This window comes from Anarhichas minor, unplaced genomic scaffold, assembly GCF_050575085.1.
Source record: "Anarhichas minor isolate MPS153535 unplaced genomic scaffold, ASM5057508v1 ptg000050l, whole genome shotgun sequence".
Lineage (NCBI taxonomy): Eukaryota > Metazoa > Chordata > Actinopteri > Perciformes > Anarhichadidae > Anarhichas > Anarhichas minor.
In genome coordinates, this window is record NW_027466496.1 from 143,566 (window position 1) to 162,690 (window position 19,125).

Consider the following 19,125-nt stretch of genomic DNA (forward strand, 5'->3'; position numbering starts at 1 on the left):
GTTTATGATGGCCTTTGCTTATGCTCACCAGTTTTTTGATACCGTCATAGCGCCTGACGGTTCTCCTTGCTCTGCGGAACCTGGCCACGTTAGCAATGGTCTCAGCAGCTAAGGCCCTGAGGTCCTTGACTGGCGAGTCCAGGATCTTCACAATTCTCTGCAGGCCTCCCATGTCGACAATGGTTCGACGGATTTGCACGTTGTGACTTATCTTCCTCAGGATTTTCAAAGATCCAATCTAAAAAAAAAACACACACACACACACACACAATAAACTTTAACACTCAGTAAGATATTTGAAAAAATGATTTATGGAGAAGAAACTGTTGTGTCTATGCCAACATGAGGCCTCCATCTGTGCGAAGGGTACATACAGCGATATCTAGTAGCCAAACATTCACCCACATTACTACTAAAAATAGACAGGGCGAAAAGCCACAATAAAAGCAGGTTTAAAAAGCGCCCACAAGTCATTTGGCGCGCTGGAGAATAATTGCTACCCTGTGTCTTTAAAGGCATCCTCTCGACACAGCACTAGCGTTTCTGTAACTAAAACACACACGCCTCTGTTCATGCCCGCAGGCCATCCAGGTCCAGCTTTGGCACAGCTACTTACTTTGCATTTGACTTCATCTGTATCCAGCAAGTTAATGAGGACTTCAAGGCCACCTACGTCCCGGATGGCCAGTTGGCACGTCTCCTGCATCAAATTAAAGTCCATCATGGCGCACAGAGTGAGCACAGTGGCCGTCTGGTCGCCTACCTTTTGCCAAACATGAATGAAACATGAATGAATGAAAAAGGGAGACAAATGGGAAGAGAGGAGGACAACATTAAACAGTAAGCATTTGGAAAAGGGAGGAGGATACAAGCCTCCCCCACTCCCCCACCCTCCCTCTCCCTCTGTTGTTTCCCCCCCGTAATACCACTCCTGCTGGGGCCTTTTTGTCTATACCACATCCTGGTAAGTGTTTGGCTTTGTGTCAGTAAACACTGATGGAAAGAAACAACTTGCTAACAGACAACAGCGCCAAGACATTGCCCCGAAGATGAAAACGAACACTATTAGCGCTGGAACCCTGTAACTAAGGATGAATTAGCATTTAAAAAAGCAGATTATCTTTTGACAGTAGTTATATACACACATATCATGTTAGACCTGCACCCCAGCAATTAGAAACAGTAGCTACAACACTACTAAGTCAACAAGTTTTTTGAGGGCGGGGGGGGAATCTGATCGTTGATTTAAAGTCAAGTCCCTGAAGCAGAAAACAGATTTTTTTTGTTTTACTGCCACACTATGTTCACTAAAAAAAGATAAACCCAAAGATTTTAAATTGCATGTGTGGGCAAATCCTGAATCGGACTTTATCTTAGTGTTTTCTCCTAAATTTAGTGTCCAAATACATGTTGTCCTTTTTCAGATTCCCCTCACAAGTCATAAATCCACATAATGTCCCAGCTGTGGATGGATGTTGACAGCATTACGGCACTTAAAATACCAGTCTTCGGGTTGGTGCTTTGAGATGGTTCAAATACCTTCCAGGCAGGCAGCAATGGTGTTTTTATATCACCATATTTAGTCTGTATCATGCATAACAAACTTTGCTGACATCCAATGGTTTTGATCATGAGATGGGATGGGGAAAAATAATAAATCGGTAGTCAGATAAAACAGAAGCTCGTGACACGCAAAAGCAACAGTTAGCTGCTGTAACTCTAGGCCTGCTACATGGCTTTGATATGCGACACTGAAACGTCCAGTCCAAAATCTCCTGGCAAGTAAACAATCAAATATTATCCCTTCCCTGCAGTGGTTTGAATGTGCCACAGTTAGAGTACTCATCCAGTGGATTCAAGGCCGCCTCTACCGTTCCCAGCTTCAGAAGCCTTTATTAGCTGCACACTTTTGCAAACAATTTGAGCCGTCAGGACCGCCCTAAGTGGATTATTTCAAGCGAACATAAGAATGTAACACGTCCTGCTATCAGCTACCCATATGAGTAGAAAATAGCCCGTCACTATGTAGAAGGCTGGGGCAGTAATCTGTTTCATGCAGCTGTTGGAGGGGCCAGATCATCAGTGTAGACCTATGTCTGAAGTGGTGTTTGATCATATCTCACTGGCAAAGCAGCGCTCCGACAACAGCAGGATAACGGCCACATGTGTTCTCCATATCACGGCGCTATAGCCTAAATGTGAACCATTTGCCTATTAACAGCAGTGGATCTACGGCTTCCTTTGTCTCCTCCATTCTCACTCTTCAAAGGACTCGGCAGGCGAGGTTCATACCTTGTAAAAACAACCGAGAAAAAAAAAAAAAAGAAGCTATGTTTCGGAGTGATAGCTGGGAGAACAGAAAACAGATCATGTGCTTTCATTTTTGTTGGCTTTGGTCTTGAAGTATTGTCGACATTCTTTAAAACATTGACAACATCTGACAATCTTTTATGGTGAAAGATCTTTCACTCTCTGAGCATGATGGGGCAGACAGATGCTCAAAGTGGAACCAATTCAACCACTATGTTGATGAATGTTTTGGTAGGTTTTTCTGGCTATTCTGACCCACAATCCTTTACGCAGATGAGCAAGGGGGTCAAAGTTCAAGTTACTATGTTATGAAAAAGTAGTGTGTCGCAATTGAATGCATACTGCATGCAACTTTTGAACTAAAAGTAAAAAGAAAAAGTATGCGATTTGGAACGCAGCTTTAGCTTAACCTGTTGGCATGCTAACATTTGCTAATCAGCACTGAGCATATCAGCTGAGGGTTACACAACTGTCCACATTTGTAACAAATTTTAGAGCAAATTATCCAAGAGTTGTCGAGACATTTCACTCTGAGCCAAAAACACCAACCTCATATGGTGATTCTAAAGTAAAAGACAGTGGATCACCAAAGTCTTAAGGGCTCATCCTCAGGAAATCATGAATGACAAGCTATTTCCATAAAAAAGTGAAAAAGTTGACTTGCTAGTGGCACTAGACGAAAAGTCAGAATATCACCAAAGTCATTAGAATTTATCCTCTGAGGACCTTGAATATTCGTATCAAATTTTGAAGACTGCATCGATAGTTGTCAAGATATTTCACTTTGAACCACAGCCTCATAGTGGTGCAAGAGGAAAAGTTAGGGGGTCACCTAAATCTACTCTGGGGACTATGAATGTCTGCACAAAATGTCATGGAAATCTATCCAATAGTTATTGAGATAAGAAAGTCTGAACGTGTGGATAAATGCAAAATACTAAAGTAGAAGAAGTGACAGAAAATGAATAGCTAATGACAGGGTGTATTGCAAAATATATCCCTAAATAGCAATACTTATGCTACTACAGTCACCTCTACAATAACACATCCCATTAAGACAATTCATAGGAACACCGCTATGGAATTTGCAGCATGCTATTTATGACGATAATACTCATTACTCACAAGTTTAATGGCAGCTCATCTAGTAATGATCAAAGATAGTTGTCTGATGGAATGACACAATAAAAAAATGGATTTAGAAGAATTGAAGCAGCGTGAGGGATCAAATTCCATTCAAGAGGTGAACTCAACATCAGCCACTTAAAGATGCTTTACGCATTTTGTCTCTTCCTTTACTGCAGGTGTCTCGGCCTGACCTACTAAATAGCCGATGCATTTCCCACTACTGAATGGAGGTCTTATTCTTGTCTGGTTCCTCTGGAGCTGCAGACACAAGCTGCCCTGCATGAGCCACTCCAGGCCTATAAATCACAGCACTAAGCACGTGGGAGCAGGGATGGGGTTAAAAGGGCTGTCAATGGTACCCGGGTGACCTCAGGCCCTTTTTTCTGAGTACAGGGTTTTTTTTTTTTTTTTGGTCTATATTTTATACGTGAGTGTGTGTTTTGGCTCGGACTACATGCCAGCGGGGCTAAACGTGCATATTGAGTATAAGTGCTCAGATATATAAGAGCGCATGTCTGCAATGCTGGACTGGTGACAGGTGGACTCGGGCCACTGCCAGAGCTTAGTGTAAGAGGGAAGTAGTGGCGTCTTGGCAGAGGTCGAGCCAGAGAGGATGCATGAGGTTTCATACGTCTCTGCAGTCTGCAGCAGACTTAGAGGGAAGGCTACTAATGACGAGAACAAACCCAATCTCCTGCTCTATAATGGTAAAAGGTACTGTAGGGATATAATGAATGATTACTGGTTGCTCCTAGCTTCATATTTGACATAGGATCTCCTATAACATAAAACTTGATCACTTAATAGGCCTTTCTGTCATAAAATGCGTGCAGTGCGCGCTGAGCAAACGTCTAGTCGGGTCCTTGGATTGAAAAGTGGCTTAACTCATGAGAACGCAATGATGCAATTATTCTCCAGATTAGACATGTTGTAAATGCATCACAGGCACTAAAAATCTAATGTTTTAATTGAGTGCTGTAGTTGTTAAAACAAGTATCAAAAAAAACTACATAATTAGCTTAGAAATTCACTTCTGTTGAGGAAGTGAGCCAGTACTGGCTCTTGCACACTGGAGACAGGATTAGTTTTAGTGTCGCAATTAGCAGAACGGTTCTCATGAGGGGGGGGGGGGGGGGGGGCAGGGCAGTAGTACTGTGACTGCCCAGCAGAGGGGGAGCAACCTTAATGAGGGTTGAACTCAATACCATGTGTGTCAAGGGCCCAGCTCAGCTTGTTTAGCTGCAGCACTTTTACATTTGAGGTAAATGTACAGCAATAGAAACACAAACTTAAAGCAATGGAGAAAGGCTCCGCTCACAGGGACACGCTTTAAAAAGCAGTCTGCTGAATTATTTCATTGTGACTGTTCAAGAAAAAGAGGATTAAAAAGTCATCCGCTCAGTAAAAAGAAAATAAATCAAACTATGAACACTCGGTATTGGAATGTTTCATCAGGTAAGTAGTAACATATTGTGTATCAGACACAATATTTACATCTGCGAGAATATGAAAATTGTTTTCTGTTGAGAAAGCCACAGGCCGACCTAACTGATAGCAGCTGGAGAACGTTTCCTTTTATTTGAAATGACACAAAATACTCAAATAACATTTTGTGGCTTGGTTGCTCAGCTTACCGCTTGAAGTGATTCAGTCCTGAGCAGTAAAACAGCTCTTTATTCTCTTTTAGCAAAGCTGTCCTGTAACTTGTTTCCAGTCTGGTTTATTGAAGGCCTGCATGCCGTACGTATATATCTATATTTACAGAACACGGCCTTTAAAATGTATATAGCTTCAAATATAAAAGTATGACCAAATGTTTGCTTGTACTGTGGCACTGACGCATTACAGACTGGGATTAGGAGGATGAATTATGTTATGTCGGTGTGTTACAGACACACACATGTAAACGCATGCTTTCCTAGACACAGACTCAAATCTGCATGCTGGAATTTTTGCGTGCGACCATGTAAACCGTTTTACAAGCACAGATCTCCAGTCATACGAGTACAAAAACAAACACATCGGAACCCTAGGCAAACATTCCTCCATAAATATCATTAAAACACAAAACAGAACATCCGTGTGTCGCTTTATGAAAGTGTTCGACTTCCTAGAGTAAAGACGGCTGTCTATAGAGCGAGGGGAAAGGGGAAGGGGGGGGGGGGGGGGGGGGGGAGATCTCCTCCTAAAATAAAACAGATATTTAACTTGGCTCATGGTAAGTTTCAGAGTCTGATGGTAATGATATTATAAAATGACTACTGGACAAACCCCATAAATAACTCTGCTGTGTGGTTTCCAGACAGATAGAACGCTGGGACATGTTGGTTACTGCAGGGCTGCATATCATTGAAGCAGGAACACACACACACACACACACACACACACACACACACAAGCCTAAAGCTCACACCACAATCCTGCTGAAAAGCACAAAATATACAAACCAGTGAGGTTTTTTTTTTTTAAATCTGAATTTGCCTCTTTCATATCATTTACATCTTCTATTTTCCCTCTCTGGAAAGCAGTAGCTGCATGCTTTCAGAGTGGGAATTTCCTCCCATTATATTCTATTTTGCTAAGCTATAAATATCTATCTGGAGATCTTAAACTTTACAGCGGTGTAAGATTTACTCTGAACGATCCTATTTGAGCCACAGAACACAAATCTGCTGGTGATATCAAGAAATCTCGTACTGTGTGAAGATATGCAGTGCGGACTACTATTACATGCTGAAATAACATCAAGCAATTCAATTTGAAGCAGCATTTAAGGTATTTTTCGCCGTTAAATAGAAGGGGACAGCTTTGCAACGTGCGAAAAAGCAGATTCCTGTCAAAATAAAGTAAACGCAGTCTGTTTTAATAAAATCGGTCTGAACGACACTGTCCAGATAAATAGATAATAGTCTCACTGAGTGAGTAAGGACGGACGATCTCGAAGTCAAGTGATCGGAGGTGTTCCCAGCCAGTCTGGGTCAGTGGCGTTTTCCTAAATTTGCTTGATCCTCTTTTCTTTTCCTTCCATGTTTTGACACATTAATATTCACCATATGCCCTGTCAGACCTATCACAGGCGTGCTTCATTTCCATGCTTCTGCGGTGTGGGCAAACAGTGCGTACAGCTGCTCCGGTGCCGTCAGACAGCTCTTTCCCCTGCGCCTTGGCTCACATTTGCAACCAAACAGGCCTGTGTCAAAAAAAACAGGAATCCACGAGCAGAGCCAACCACTTCAATAAGCATCTCCCTACGAAGCGCCGCTTAATAGAATATATGTACTTTATCTGATCTGACATCCTCTTTTTTTTTTTACTGAGTGGCACCTAGATATGACTGAGGTTTGATTGGAAAATGATACCAGCTGTTCAAAGTTTTCCTGCATTGCAGCTCTGAAGAGGTTTTTGAAATTTGAATACTGACTCGGGACAGCATCAAAACTGTTGAACAGACGACTGGAAAAGAGCATGGACGTTACTGCTTCCTGTCAGCTGTGGCCTGCCGTAGCCCGCATCTGTACGGCTCTCTGTACGAATCACTATTTTGGGGTTGCAATTCATCAAGAGGAAGGAAACAGTGGTGTGCCAGGTAACGTTCCCCTACCTTGAGGTACTTGACCAGTTCCTCGATCTGCCAGTATTCAGGAGTCAGGTCTGTGTTACTCTCTGCACGGCGCTCTGGCTGCTCCTCCTCCTCCTCCTCCTCCTCCTCACTCTCAGCTGAACTCTCGCTGAAAGCGTCCACTGGCACGGATGCTGCTGGGGTCTTACTGCAAAACAATACATAAAAAGAGCAGATAATAGTACACTTTCGACCGCAGATAACGATCCACAAAAGTGTGGGATAGTGTAATGAGTAAGACAATACATAACCGGACAAAAGGAGGGAGTATGATATTGTTAAATCCCTTTTCCGGTGTTTTTAATGGGAAAAACAGCATGGTCATCCCACACAACGAGACCCATTAACGATTTTGAGATTCAAGTGTCAAGTTTGAACTTCCTCACAATCTAAGCAGCAGGAAAATAAAGATCGTAATAATGTCATGGGAGGACTGGAGCCGTCATCACATACAGAGGGCCATTGATGCAAACAGAAGTGCAGATGGCTTTTCCGAGCTGCTCGGGCCACTTGGATAACAGTATGCTGAAGGTCGGGAGCTGTGGAGCAATGAAATTTGGTATATACATATTCAGATGGGGCCGCTGAGAGACAGTTCCCATGTACGCACAAATAGCATTTCCAGGGGAGCGTAGTATCAGAAGGAGCCAGCCCGGTACGAGGGAGAAACATGAGAAACACCGGACACCGAACGAGGCCTACGCTCTGTCCCGGGTGGTGTGCAATTCACATTCACTGTGACTGAGTGAATGAGCCCCGGGGGTCTTTACTGCGTGTAGGCTAACCGGTGAGCACCAAAGAATGCTATCGGTGAACAGCGGCTATGAGTGGATTTATGATGCTAGGAGCCTGTATGCATTGGCAGACGCAAGTGTGGAGACAGCTGAGGAGGTGTCGCTGCCAAGAGCCAGAGGAAGAAAAGACCTTTACACGGGTTCTTCATCAGTACAATGGTTAGTGTGAATGCAGGTTACACTTTCAACAACAAAACTTGTAAAATGACACTTCCTATCAGTTCCTAAATCTTGTATCCCCCCCCCCCTGTAGAAAGTATTCCTTACAGATTGTGATAGACTGCTTTGGGACACTTACATTTTGTGGGAGGACTGGCGTCCAGGTAAGGAGGACACAGAGAAGTCTGCTTTCATCTTGCCCTTGGCTCTCGCTCCCAGCTTTCTCTTCTGTATTTCACCAGACTTCTCCTCTCCGGAGCTCTTACTCGCTTTCTTTTCCTCTGCTTCACTATAATGATGTGAAATAACGAGTCATTACGCCTGCTTCTATGTTGAAAATGGTTATTTTTCTAACATAATCATTATTTAACAAGCACATGTGACGGAGGCTTTGGCATCGCCGTCGTTTGAGGCTCATCTCCTCAACAAGAGGAAAGTATTCCTTACAGATTGTGATAGACTGCTTTGGGACACTTACATTTTGTGGGAGGACTGGCGTCCAGGTAAGGAGGACACAGAGAAGTCTGCTTTCATCTTGCCCTTGGCTCTCGCTCCCAGCTTTCTCTTCTGTATTTCACCAGACTTCTCCTCTCCGGAGCTCTTACTCGCTTTCTTTTCCTCTGCTTCACTATAATGATGTGAAATAACGAGTCATTACGCCTGCTTCTATGTTGAAAATGGTTATTTTTCTAACATAATCATTATTTAACAAGCACATGTGACGGAGGCTTTGGCATCGCCGTCGTTTGAGGCTCATCTCCTCAACAAGAGGAAAGTATTCCTTACAGATTGTGATAGACTGCTTTGGGACACTTACATTTTGTGGGAGGACTGGCGTCCAGGTAAGGAGGACACAGAGAAGTCTGCTTTCATCTTGCCCTTGGCTCTCGCTCCCAGCTTTCTCTTCTGTATTTCACCAGACTTCTCCTCTCCGGAGCTCTTACTCGCTTTCTTTTCCTCTGCTTCACTATATTGATGTGAAATAACGAGTCATTACGCCTGCTTCTATGTTGAAAATGGTTATTTTTCTAACATAATCATTATTTAACAATTCGTGACAAGGGTTCAGCGGCATTTTTTATTTTTTTTTTAAAGCAATTGAGATACTTTTATCGTGAGCCAGTTTCTCCTCAAATGGGTATAGTTATCACAAGGTGCAGCTGCAACAGCTCAGCCCTCGCTAGATCTATTTATCAATCAAAGACCATATGTGACAGATCTTTTTGGGGATTGTTTCTAAGACTTTTTCCCAACATTTCTGTCTGTAATAGGGCAGAAAGGGTTTCCACCCTGTGAACGTATCCATTAACGTAATCATTGTGTAATCAGGAACACTTTCACTTGCCCTTAAAATATGAAAAACCATATAACGGTCTCAGTGTAATGTGCGACTGCTGGCAGACACGGCGAGCACATGTGACGGAGGCTTTGGCATCGCCGTCGTTTGAGGCTCATCTCCTCAACAAGAGGGCCCCCCCCCCGGTACGCGGTAGCCTGAAGATATTTCAGGGCACATCTTAACGGGAGGAATCATCACATACCCGCACAGAGACACGAGACTCAGATTCTTCCACCACGGACATAGTTCATATTTCTTCCCGCCGCCCGCCTTGTTCGGCGCATGCTGTTGCCTCGCCTTCTCGTGCACATTCTTTTCCTGTTGCTCGTAAGACCTCTGGGGTTGGCCCTGTTCCTCCGCATCAACCGGTTCCACATGCTGGATCTTTTGCGTTGATGGAAGTTCTTGAACTGCAAAATCCTGTTGGTAAGTGGAAAAAGACAACGACCGGAGAATGAGAGGGGGGGGACCTCTTTCAATTTGCACCGAAAGTCTAGCTGTGAGATGTACAATACATGATTGTTTGTAAAAATAAACGTTTGTGCCCCGGTTGTGCATTTCTCTGAATGATGCTTATTAAAAGTAAATACTCATTCTGAATGTATTTTCCACCTAAAACCTGGCAGCTTGGCACAGACAAAGCAGTGCCTTTGTGTCACGGTTATTCACTTCTGATTTGATTTTATTCTGACGTCTTGAAGGTCTTTGTACCAAACTTTACAACCTACATACGAATGCCAACAAGACACATATGAATGGTTTGCAGGCGGGAGAATTTTTAATCACAGACACCTGCTCAGCAGAAATAGCTTGTGATTTGTTATTAGGGGGCTCAACCGTTTTTAAAGGGCAGGGAAAAAGAATTAGGAGTTAAGTATTTATATGGCTCGTATCGCCAAGCATGCCCGAAGACTTGTTTTTCATAAAACACAAAGTGACCTGCCATTGGAAACATACAAGTCAACTCACCGCAGAGCCACAGTCTGACTTTATTAGCCAAAGCGACCTTCTTTAATTCTACTGTATGGGACTCCATGCGCTCACACAGAGGGGAACATTCCTTGACATGCCACGGTAAAAAGTCCTAATACAGGCGCCTCTCTGCTTCTGAAAACACTCCAGGCCTGGACAGAAATGCTTGGACGCCTACATTTGTAAACTCAAAAAAACATTTTAATAGCAGGTGATATTCAATCCCTGGCACTTTTCTTATTTCTTCATTTGACTCCTAAAACATAAACTCCAACTATTTACATGTGCTTGTGGCTCGACTAGATCTAATTACTTGATTCGCACTGATGGAAAATCAGCCGGGCAGCAAATGTGAAGCCACCGGCCACAAAACATCTGTCAGTGGCGAGATTCAAGCGGCCTCTGCTGACTGACAGTGAGGCGGTCTATATTAATTTCAGGATGTGAATAACAAAAACAAATCTCTTTTTTTCGCTCTTCAGTGAGCGTCTTGTGCATGCAAATACGCCGCATGTCCAATTCCCAATCACGCCGCCATGTCAAAACAAATCCACAACACCGAACAGAGAGGGCGAGTCTGCTTCCTCCCCGTGTTGCAGGCCTCGGCTCCTTTTGGCTCGTTTGATTGAGGCTGTCTAATCTAATAGAACTGTTCAAAAAAAAAAAAAGACCTGCTTCCTCACTTTGGAGTCGAGCAGATACGTTTGGAGATTAGGTGTTGTTATCTTTGGCTATCGCCTTCCACGCTTTGCAATCAGGGAACTGAGCCGGAGTCATGCGAGGTTGTGTTTCTGACGGACACCGCCCGCTGTCGCTCTCCCTGGAATTAAAACTGGAATGGATCATGTCCACGAGAGCGACCGCAATTACTTAATATCTCGGACGCGGGATGCACGTTTGCGCCGTCTGATTGCTGTCGTCAGCAATCAATCAAACGAGTTTCAAAGCGCTGCGTTTTCCCCCCCGTTGACCCCCATCATGTGAGGGTGATTAGCTCGAGTGGAGGCAGGGAGAGTGAAACAACGTTTACGGGACACAGCGAGCCACATATCAAAGGAGTTTGAAGAATCCAGAAGAAAAAGATCTCGACAATGATTTGTGCCCCCACAAACTGGTTCGCAGCGATTTTTACTGCGGCTGTCCGTCATTTTTTTTTGATGGTTCAGACTCGAGGCATCACTCTTCACACAGTAGGGCTCGTAAAACATAAAAGCCTCAGTGTGTTTTTTTACACGCTTCAGCCTGGCACTACTCATTGGTTTATTAAAGGCTTCACTAGCCCCATCCCAGCTTACTGTACCACGGACCAATGACAACTTCACAGATACAATGGAGGCGCTATTCCACTGTGTATGCTGCACAGTATAATCTTCGTGAAGCTTCACAATCACTCCTTGTTCACTCAGTCACTATTCCCATAAGCTAGACACTCAATAGGTTAAGGGTCATTTTCTCATCCATAAAATAAAGAGCGTAGCAATGTGGAATTGTCAGCTGAAAGTAGTAGTACATGGTAAATGGACTTGTATAAAGCTTTTCAAGTCTTGCGACCACTTAAAGCACTTTAATACTACATCTGAGCCAATGCTCAATATAACACTAAAGCAACAGCTTTGTGCTGCGTTTCAGACTAAATTAAAGCTGCATAATGCACAGCTTTCCTCATTTTGTTTTTGTGTGATCAACCTGCCACATACATGCCATGCACACTACTTTATTTTCTGTCCATATGGTGCTTACATGGTGGATGGAAGTGCACCATGCAGTGAATAGGAAGTGATTTCGGACACTAAGAGTCTACAGCCACGTTAGCAGTGCTTTAAGCTAAATTCTGATGTTTAGCATTTGGTCATAAATCTACGAAGTCTTGAGAGGCAAGTCAGACAAACGAGTCTGATCGAAATTGTTTTCTCTCCTGTGTTTATGACTTCAGAACAGGTGCAAAAATGCTTTCGCCAAGATATGTTTCAAAATAAGTTCCTCAACAAAAGAAATCATCTGTGAAGCAGGTGAATAAAATGTGTATAGTGTTTGTTGTTGCAATACTCATTTCTGGCCACAAGAGGCTGAAGTGCATCACAACCTCGTGTTCTAAATAGTTTTAAAAATAAATCATGTTTGCGTTCAGTTTTAATTTACATAACCTGGTAACACACAATATTGTCTTGTAATGTTTCTTAATACCTTGTGTTTAGCGTGCATGGAGAAATAAAAAAAACTCACCTGGAAGAAAACATTTTCAAACAATCTGTCAAAAGGTTGTTTTTTAAACTGCTTTCACAGATGTGAAAACTTGCAGGTGGCGTTAGAGGAAAAGCCAGGAAATCACCAAAGTCAATAGGATTTAATCCTCTGGGGACCATGAATGTGTGTTAAAAACAAATGGCAATCCATCCAATAGTTACATAGAGACATTGAAGTCTGGACCAAAGTGGTGGACCACCTGACTGACATTTCCATCCATAATGTTTGCAAATGAATGTCTGTTAAAGACAACTTACATCAATGTACAGCAGTGATTGAATAAATGAATCCTTGGGACAATTCAATAAGCAGTTTTGTTTTGTAAAAAGCATTTCTGTTGTCTTCTGTACTGAAGGCATTTCTACTTACAGAGTAGTTCTGTGAAATCTTCTGGTTTTGAAAAAGCATTGAGAAAAATGCATCTCCGTGTCAATCCAGTTGACATCAGTAAATTCTATGAATCAGACAGTTCTACTGTATATTTCATTGAGAATGACATGATAGCAAATGGAAAACAAAAATCTATAGGCCTACTACGATTCTTTAAAGACACGAGATCGATACAAAGCGGGCAGCGAGCGGAAGGTGGTCCGTAGGTGTTTCGATGATGCTACATTTTCCAACAAACATCAGCGTGAGCAAAGAAAAAAAAAAAAGAGATCAGATTTTTAAATGATTAACAGATTTTTGGAGCACAGCTGGAATCTATTATTGAGGCGATTTGTTATGTCGTCAAATTACTAAAGCAGGAAATAGCACTACTGAATAAATCACGCGTTTTGCAGTGTCTGGAAATGAGCGCGGGTGTCCGTCTGTCTGTGCATGCGTGTGTGTGCCGGGGGGTGGGGGGGGACGGCGTGCTGTTTTGATGTTGGAACAAGGAGGAGGTCGGCTTCAGAAATTTTTCAGCACAGTGACAACCAGACACTAGCTCACTAGCGTGGAGCAGCACAGACACTGATTACACAATCCTCACTCTGTTTACACATGTGAGTCACACGCCGTCAGCGATCAAATCACAGGTTTCGGAGAGAAGGACCTCGTTCGTGGGACAAAGAGGCATTTCAACACCCACGCGTTCCCGGCTATGGGAGCTAAAACTCAAGGCTACGAAAAAAAAAAGAGGCCTTAATGCGTTGATGTTAATTGCATCTGCCCTCGTGTTCCACTGTACCTGCTCGTTTGTGTTCCCGGCAAAATGTGGAGATGTGCTCTTCAGAAGAGTTCCCAGGTCCTCGTACGTATCACTCGCTCGCTCGTAGCCGCTCTCCTCCCCCCCCTGTTTTATGCCCTGTGAAAACACAGTGAAAAACAGCTTCATTAATTCTAAAAACCACAATTATAATATGACCCACATGTCGGCTGGAATAGCTGAGGGTTAGAAAGCTCGGAGTATCTCCAGGCAGCCTTTAGCGAGGAAGTGTAAAAACCATGTAAACCGCCGAATTAGGTTTAAGACACTGCTGCTCTTTGAGGTTTCATTTGCATCAATGTCACCCGTTTCGGGTTTGAGGTTGTAGTTTTTTTCACCTCGGCCGAACCATTTCCAGGTGGAGAAACAAGAGGCAGGAGGCCTATGGCTTGTCAGCAATGTCAGGGAAGAGAGTGAAAGGTGCTGCAGCACGCAAAATCCTCTCTTAGAGATGATTGCAAACACATTCAGAGAGATTCCTGGAGTTTGGCAAGTATTTGGAAGCTCCGTATGCAATAGCACACTTTTTTTTGGGGGGGGGGGGGCGACACCTAAATGCCAGATAGGAGATTTTCTTTTTACCCTGCAAATTGAAGGTATATTTATGAACATAATAGTTTGAGTTTGTCCCCTGATCATGAGTAGAAACACAAGCCTTACACAGAGATTATATTAAGAGACTTTTAACAGCATCAGAAAACATAAGTAACTTAGACTTTGTTGTTGTCTAGTGATGGCTTATTTTGTATCGGCAAACTTTTCTTCAACTTTTGTAACGTTATTGGTGATCTGCTCTTAATGACTGCACAGGCCCAGTGGTTGAAGATGTTGGACGCTCTACATGATATTACTGGGTGTGGTTGTCTTGCAGACCCACTGCACTTTGTTTAAACACCGCATCCAGCTGGAACAATGTAAAGGCGGACTTACAAATGTCATAAGTGATTACTCTTCGTGAACTCAAGTCAGTTTTTAAGGATGTGGACAATAAAACTCTTGCTCCTAAATGTATTTTATTTCTTGTTTTTTTTATTTTGCTAGTTTTGGAAACATGTAATATAAACTAATATAGTTTAATCTACTGCAGGTTATAACACTGACTATGGATAAGTACCTCGTATAACCCCACTTTAAAACAGCCAAACTATGACTGACTGACTGTACAGTGATGGATCAGAAATTACTTTCCAGCATGTAACCTCCATGAACATCTCCTCACACAGAAATAGGACGCAATATCGGGTTGACTGTTGCAGCTGATCCACAGTCCACAGTGCTTCATCTTCCTCATCTTACCCCGTTGAGAAAGACTCCAGCTGTGCTGCAGGTGATGTAGAGGGTCTCAGTGTCGCAGGGCTCGATCACAAGGTAACAAATCTCATTAAGGGCCTGTCTCCACGGAGGGGCGCGGCAGCCGTTTGAAAACACATAATCTAAAAGAAAAGCAAGGGGAAAAAAAGATGGCAGTTTGGAATAATCTCGCAGAAACCTTGACGTAAATGTAATGTAGCCTGACAGCAACAACACGTCTGTCTCCAAAGGAAGAAGGAAACAGAGAAAAACAGTGGAGCAAAACAGAGAAATTATCACAAGTGCCTGGACCGCTAAAGAGGATGACGTGGCACACCGATGAGCACAGGTCTGAGAGGTAGTTTCACTTAGTAGTGAAACTATCATATTTTACGGCTGGTTGGGAGAGTATTTTCATCGACTTCATAGAATTCAACATGAGGACTTGCTTCCACCACTTGGTGTGCACATGCTTTGTGAGGCCTCGATGAATACGAGCACTGACTAACGACTTGGTAAACTGGAATCTGACAAGACATAATGACTTCTGCGGCGTCAGAACACAGACCTTTTTTTTTTTTTACGCTTTGGAATATCCAGCATTAGCGTTAATAGCAACGGCTTTCGTTGCAGCGCAGTGAAATGTGGGGAGATAATTCAAACCTGATGTGTATCGAACCGACTTCAACACCCTCTTTTCCCCCCCGCTGCAGAGCCGCTTCAACAGCTCCACTTCACTCTTCACCGCGCCGGGGTCCAGCCCGACTCGTTTGTGATGAAAGTGCAGAAAAACAAAACAAAACAAACGTCCAATTCGTCTCATTCATTCACGGTTTCCCTTTTTGTCTAAACCCGCTGCTTCTTCCAATCAAAAACAACCACATGTTGCAGGGAAACTGGTTAGGTCTTGAGTGGAAGTGGGGACAGCCGTGGAGGATGGATAGATGATGGAGAAGGAAGAAGCACCTACCCGTCTATCTCTTTGAGGCACTTGCTGAGGAGCTGGTTGTCCATATTTTGGAGCAGGAGGAACAGCTTGACCTTGCCTTGATCCCCCTCTTTGTCTTCCAGACTTAGCACATCTGTGTGGGCATCATGTTTCTCCAGGACGCTGGCAAAGCTGGGGCCAAGAATCTTAACCACGGGGTCTCTATTTTCTGAGTAATGAAAGAGGTTAGCCATAGCGAATCTTCAGATTCAGAGGCCGATCACCCAAGAATGAGAGCTACAATTCAGTAGGCCTCATATGAACTGTGTTTTTCCTCTTTTTTTAATGTTTTTTACTACATTAATCATGTATTCCCGTCATTAACTTATCTTTTTTTTGGCAGCAGACCTAAACTAAATGCATATATGTAAAGAGTCACCAATGGCAGCATAATTGCGTGGTTGTAGACAAATAAATGAAGTCTGTGGGTTATGGAGGTATGTTGGTGGCTGGACTACTTAGGATGCAAATTGGATTCAAATCACCTCCTGTGTTCATCTTGCTTACCTTCGAGACATGCTTGAACCTCCTCCAGCTTCTTATCATCTGCCAGATGAACTAGTCTAGAGAGCTGGCTGAAGCTGCGCACATAAACAGTAGCAGGGGAGAGCTGCAACAATGGACGCCCTTCGCTGTCTTTCTCGTGGGACTGTACATCCGAGTCACTGAGGAGAAAAACAAAAAAAACTTTTATCCATATTATTACTTTTTCATACTAGATTAAGTTTTTGTACTTCTCCGCTTCCAAGCTACGGGATGCAACGCACACACTGAAAGTCGACCAGAACTTCTGATGGAATAAAAAGGAATGTACTCAGTCTAACTGAAGCTAACTGATTAATTATAGCCTACTGCTTTGACTAAAGCCAAGGTAAAATACATTTGGACACCATGGTGACAGCATATCCTGCACAGGCACGTCATACTGAAAGCACCGGCCAACCAGCTGCCGGCCTCATGATTAGACCAACCTGATGTCATAGTTGGTTTTGAAATCAGATGCCACTAAAGCGGTACTCCACCGGAGAGGCTCCTCGAACACGTGCTCGGCCTCCTGTGGGTGTCGGGAGCTGAACTCCTCCACAAAGCGCAGGACCTCTTTCAACAAGGACTCGTTCATTGGCGTGAGCTCAAGTTTGCCAGAGCTGGTCCACTGGGCCGCCCTCGTCAGTGATGACCCCATGGCACCGGCTGGGATATTCTGAAAGTAAATATTACAAACAACATCTTAAACAGTGTGTGGCTGATGCTTCTTAACTTTACACTTTTGATAAATTTTGTGCTCGGGGTCCCATGTGGAGATACTAAGAAAAAAGGCATTCGTTTGATATATTTTCAAAGCTGAAACGATTAGTAAATGAATTGCTTCACAGACCGACATGAAATGAATCTGCAACTGCTTTGATAATGCTTCTCAAGCGTGAGGATTTGCCATTTTTCTTTTCTCTTAGTGAATTGAATAATTTTGGGGGTTTGGACTGAAGTAGTTGGAATCTTCAGTAGCTCAAATGATGAATTGAGAAAATAATTGTCAGATTAATTCATAATAAAAAAAGAATGATTTATTGCAGAACTATTACATTTTCTGTCAAAAATGAAACAAGCTGTGCTTAACATGTGTGTAATGTATGCTTATATACCATTAAGAAATGGCCTTTAATAGCATGTCGTACTAATATTTATGTGACAACTTAAACACTGCTAAGGTTTAAGATCTTCAAAATGGGTCAAAGAGCCATGAAAAGGTTTAGAAACTCGAAAATATAATATCCTAAATCCTTAGGGCTTGTCAGTCAAGCACATTCTAACAAAACTATAACCCTATCACCCTATTTCACCCGGGCTTTTACCTTTAAGTAACTGTTGTGAGACAGGTGTTTTCTCACAGCACACCTGTGTTTTGAGAGAGCTGGTAACGTTATATAGAAGGGCTACACTCTGCATTTAAAGCGTAAATATGAAATAAATAAATAAAAACTAAAGTTAGCTATGATGACGTTATGTTCATGGTGAACATTTTAATGTTGGGAGTTGACAGTAACGTATTTACTTTAAATTAACTTAACGTTTTTCTAGTTATACTGTTTGAATATTTGCGCACATAGCGTTAAGTCCCTCTTTACGTTAATGTCAACGTTTAGCGTTATAGCTAACTGTTAGTTTACGTTATAGCTGTTAGTTTTACGCTTTAGCCCCGTTAGCACAGCTGATAAACAGCCTCCAGCTAACGTTACTACAACCAGTTACCACTTCCCCTCGTCAATAACACACGCGGTACATGTTTCTGATAATTTGTTACGTTTACACATCTACATTAGAGCAAACTTACCGAGTATTTCGAGCTTCTTTTCTATTTCAAAACTTTTACCGACAGTTTGCCCTCATAGGTATCCATGGAAACCACACATCCACACAGCTTCATCCGCCTCCGTTGGCTGTTGCTACGATACAACCAAAGCGAGTTGGGTCAAAAATGACCAAAGCCAAACTTTGAAATATCTAAATGTAAACGAAACTGTATAACTAACATGAGTTATTTAATAACCCACTAGGTGTAACTTAACACGTGCAATGTGGTGCAATGCAACACAGAAACTCTACCTTTACTGTGTTGTACTGTGTTTCTTTTCTTTTTTTTTTTGGACTGTTTGGAAAGCAGCATATTGATTCGTGGATTGATTTGTTACATGCACATACAATGTGTACAGTGACATGCAGGGTGGGTGGAAAATATATGTTAGGAATACAAATACAAATATATACAAATTATAAATATATGTGCACTAACAGCAATTGCAATCTACCTGTGTGAAGTCTAACTTTGGATGTGCAGGTGTTGGGACTTGCAAGGCCAGAAATTCTAAAATGTCAAGTTAAACGTTGTCATAATAATAAAAATCCCTGTTTGCTTTCCTTTTAGAGTGTCTACATGACCGCGTATTTGAGAGCCTATTTCCTCTATCACTACTGGTTTGGCAGTGTCCTGCAGACAAACATTGGCTGGTGAACACTGTCTATTTGTGTGGATACTCTCTGTTTAGACACAGAATATGAGTTCACTCAGTTCAAAGTTAATAAGCCTTATTCTTG

At 42.7% G+C, this 19,125-nt stretch overlaps 1 protein-coding gene across 3 annotated transcripts in view; it reads right to left on the reverse strand.

Annotated features, from left to right (window-relative positions):
* The window catches only part of LOC142971896 (outer dynein arm-docking complex subunit 2-like), a 40,428-nt gene extending 23,210 nt beyond the window's left edge, over positions 1 to 17,218 (reverse strand). Inside the window, exons 1-12 of one of the 3 annotated variants that reach the window (XM_076112627.1) lie at positions 17,007 to 17,218; positions 16,543 to 16,700; positions 16,018 to 16,204; positions 15,711 to 15,817; positions 15,054 to 15,190; positions 13,740 to 13,856; positions 9,552 to 9,769; positions 8,828 to 8,977; positions 8,489 to 8,638; positions 7,040 to 7,205; positions 617 to 763; positions 29 to 238 (exon numbers count right to left, since the gene is read on the reverse strand). In XM_076112627.1, the coding sequence (XP_075968742.1) occupies positions 29 to 238; positions 617 to 763; positions 7,040 to 7,205; positions 8,489 to 8,638; positions 8,828 to 8,977; positions 9,552 to 9,769; positions 13,740 to 13,856; positions 15,054 to 15,190; positions 15,711 to 15,817; positions 16,018 to 16,204; positions 16,543 to 16,700; positions 17,007 to 17,218 (1,959 nt within the window). Of the gene's footprint in view, positions 1 to 28; positions 239 to 616; positions 764 to 7,039; positions 7,206 to 8,488; positions 8,639 to 8,827; positions 8,978 to 9,381; positions 9,416 to 9,522; positions 9,770 to 13,739; positions 13,857 to 15,053; positions 15,191 to 15,710; positions 15,819 to 16,017; positions 16,205 to 16,542; positions 16,701 to 17,006 lie in introns of all 3 variants that reach the window. The other 2 variants (XM_076112628.1, XM_076112629.1) reach the window with 2 other exon arrangements.
* Positions 17,219 to 19,125: the final 1,907 nt, after the last annotated feature.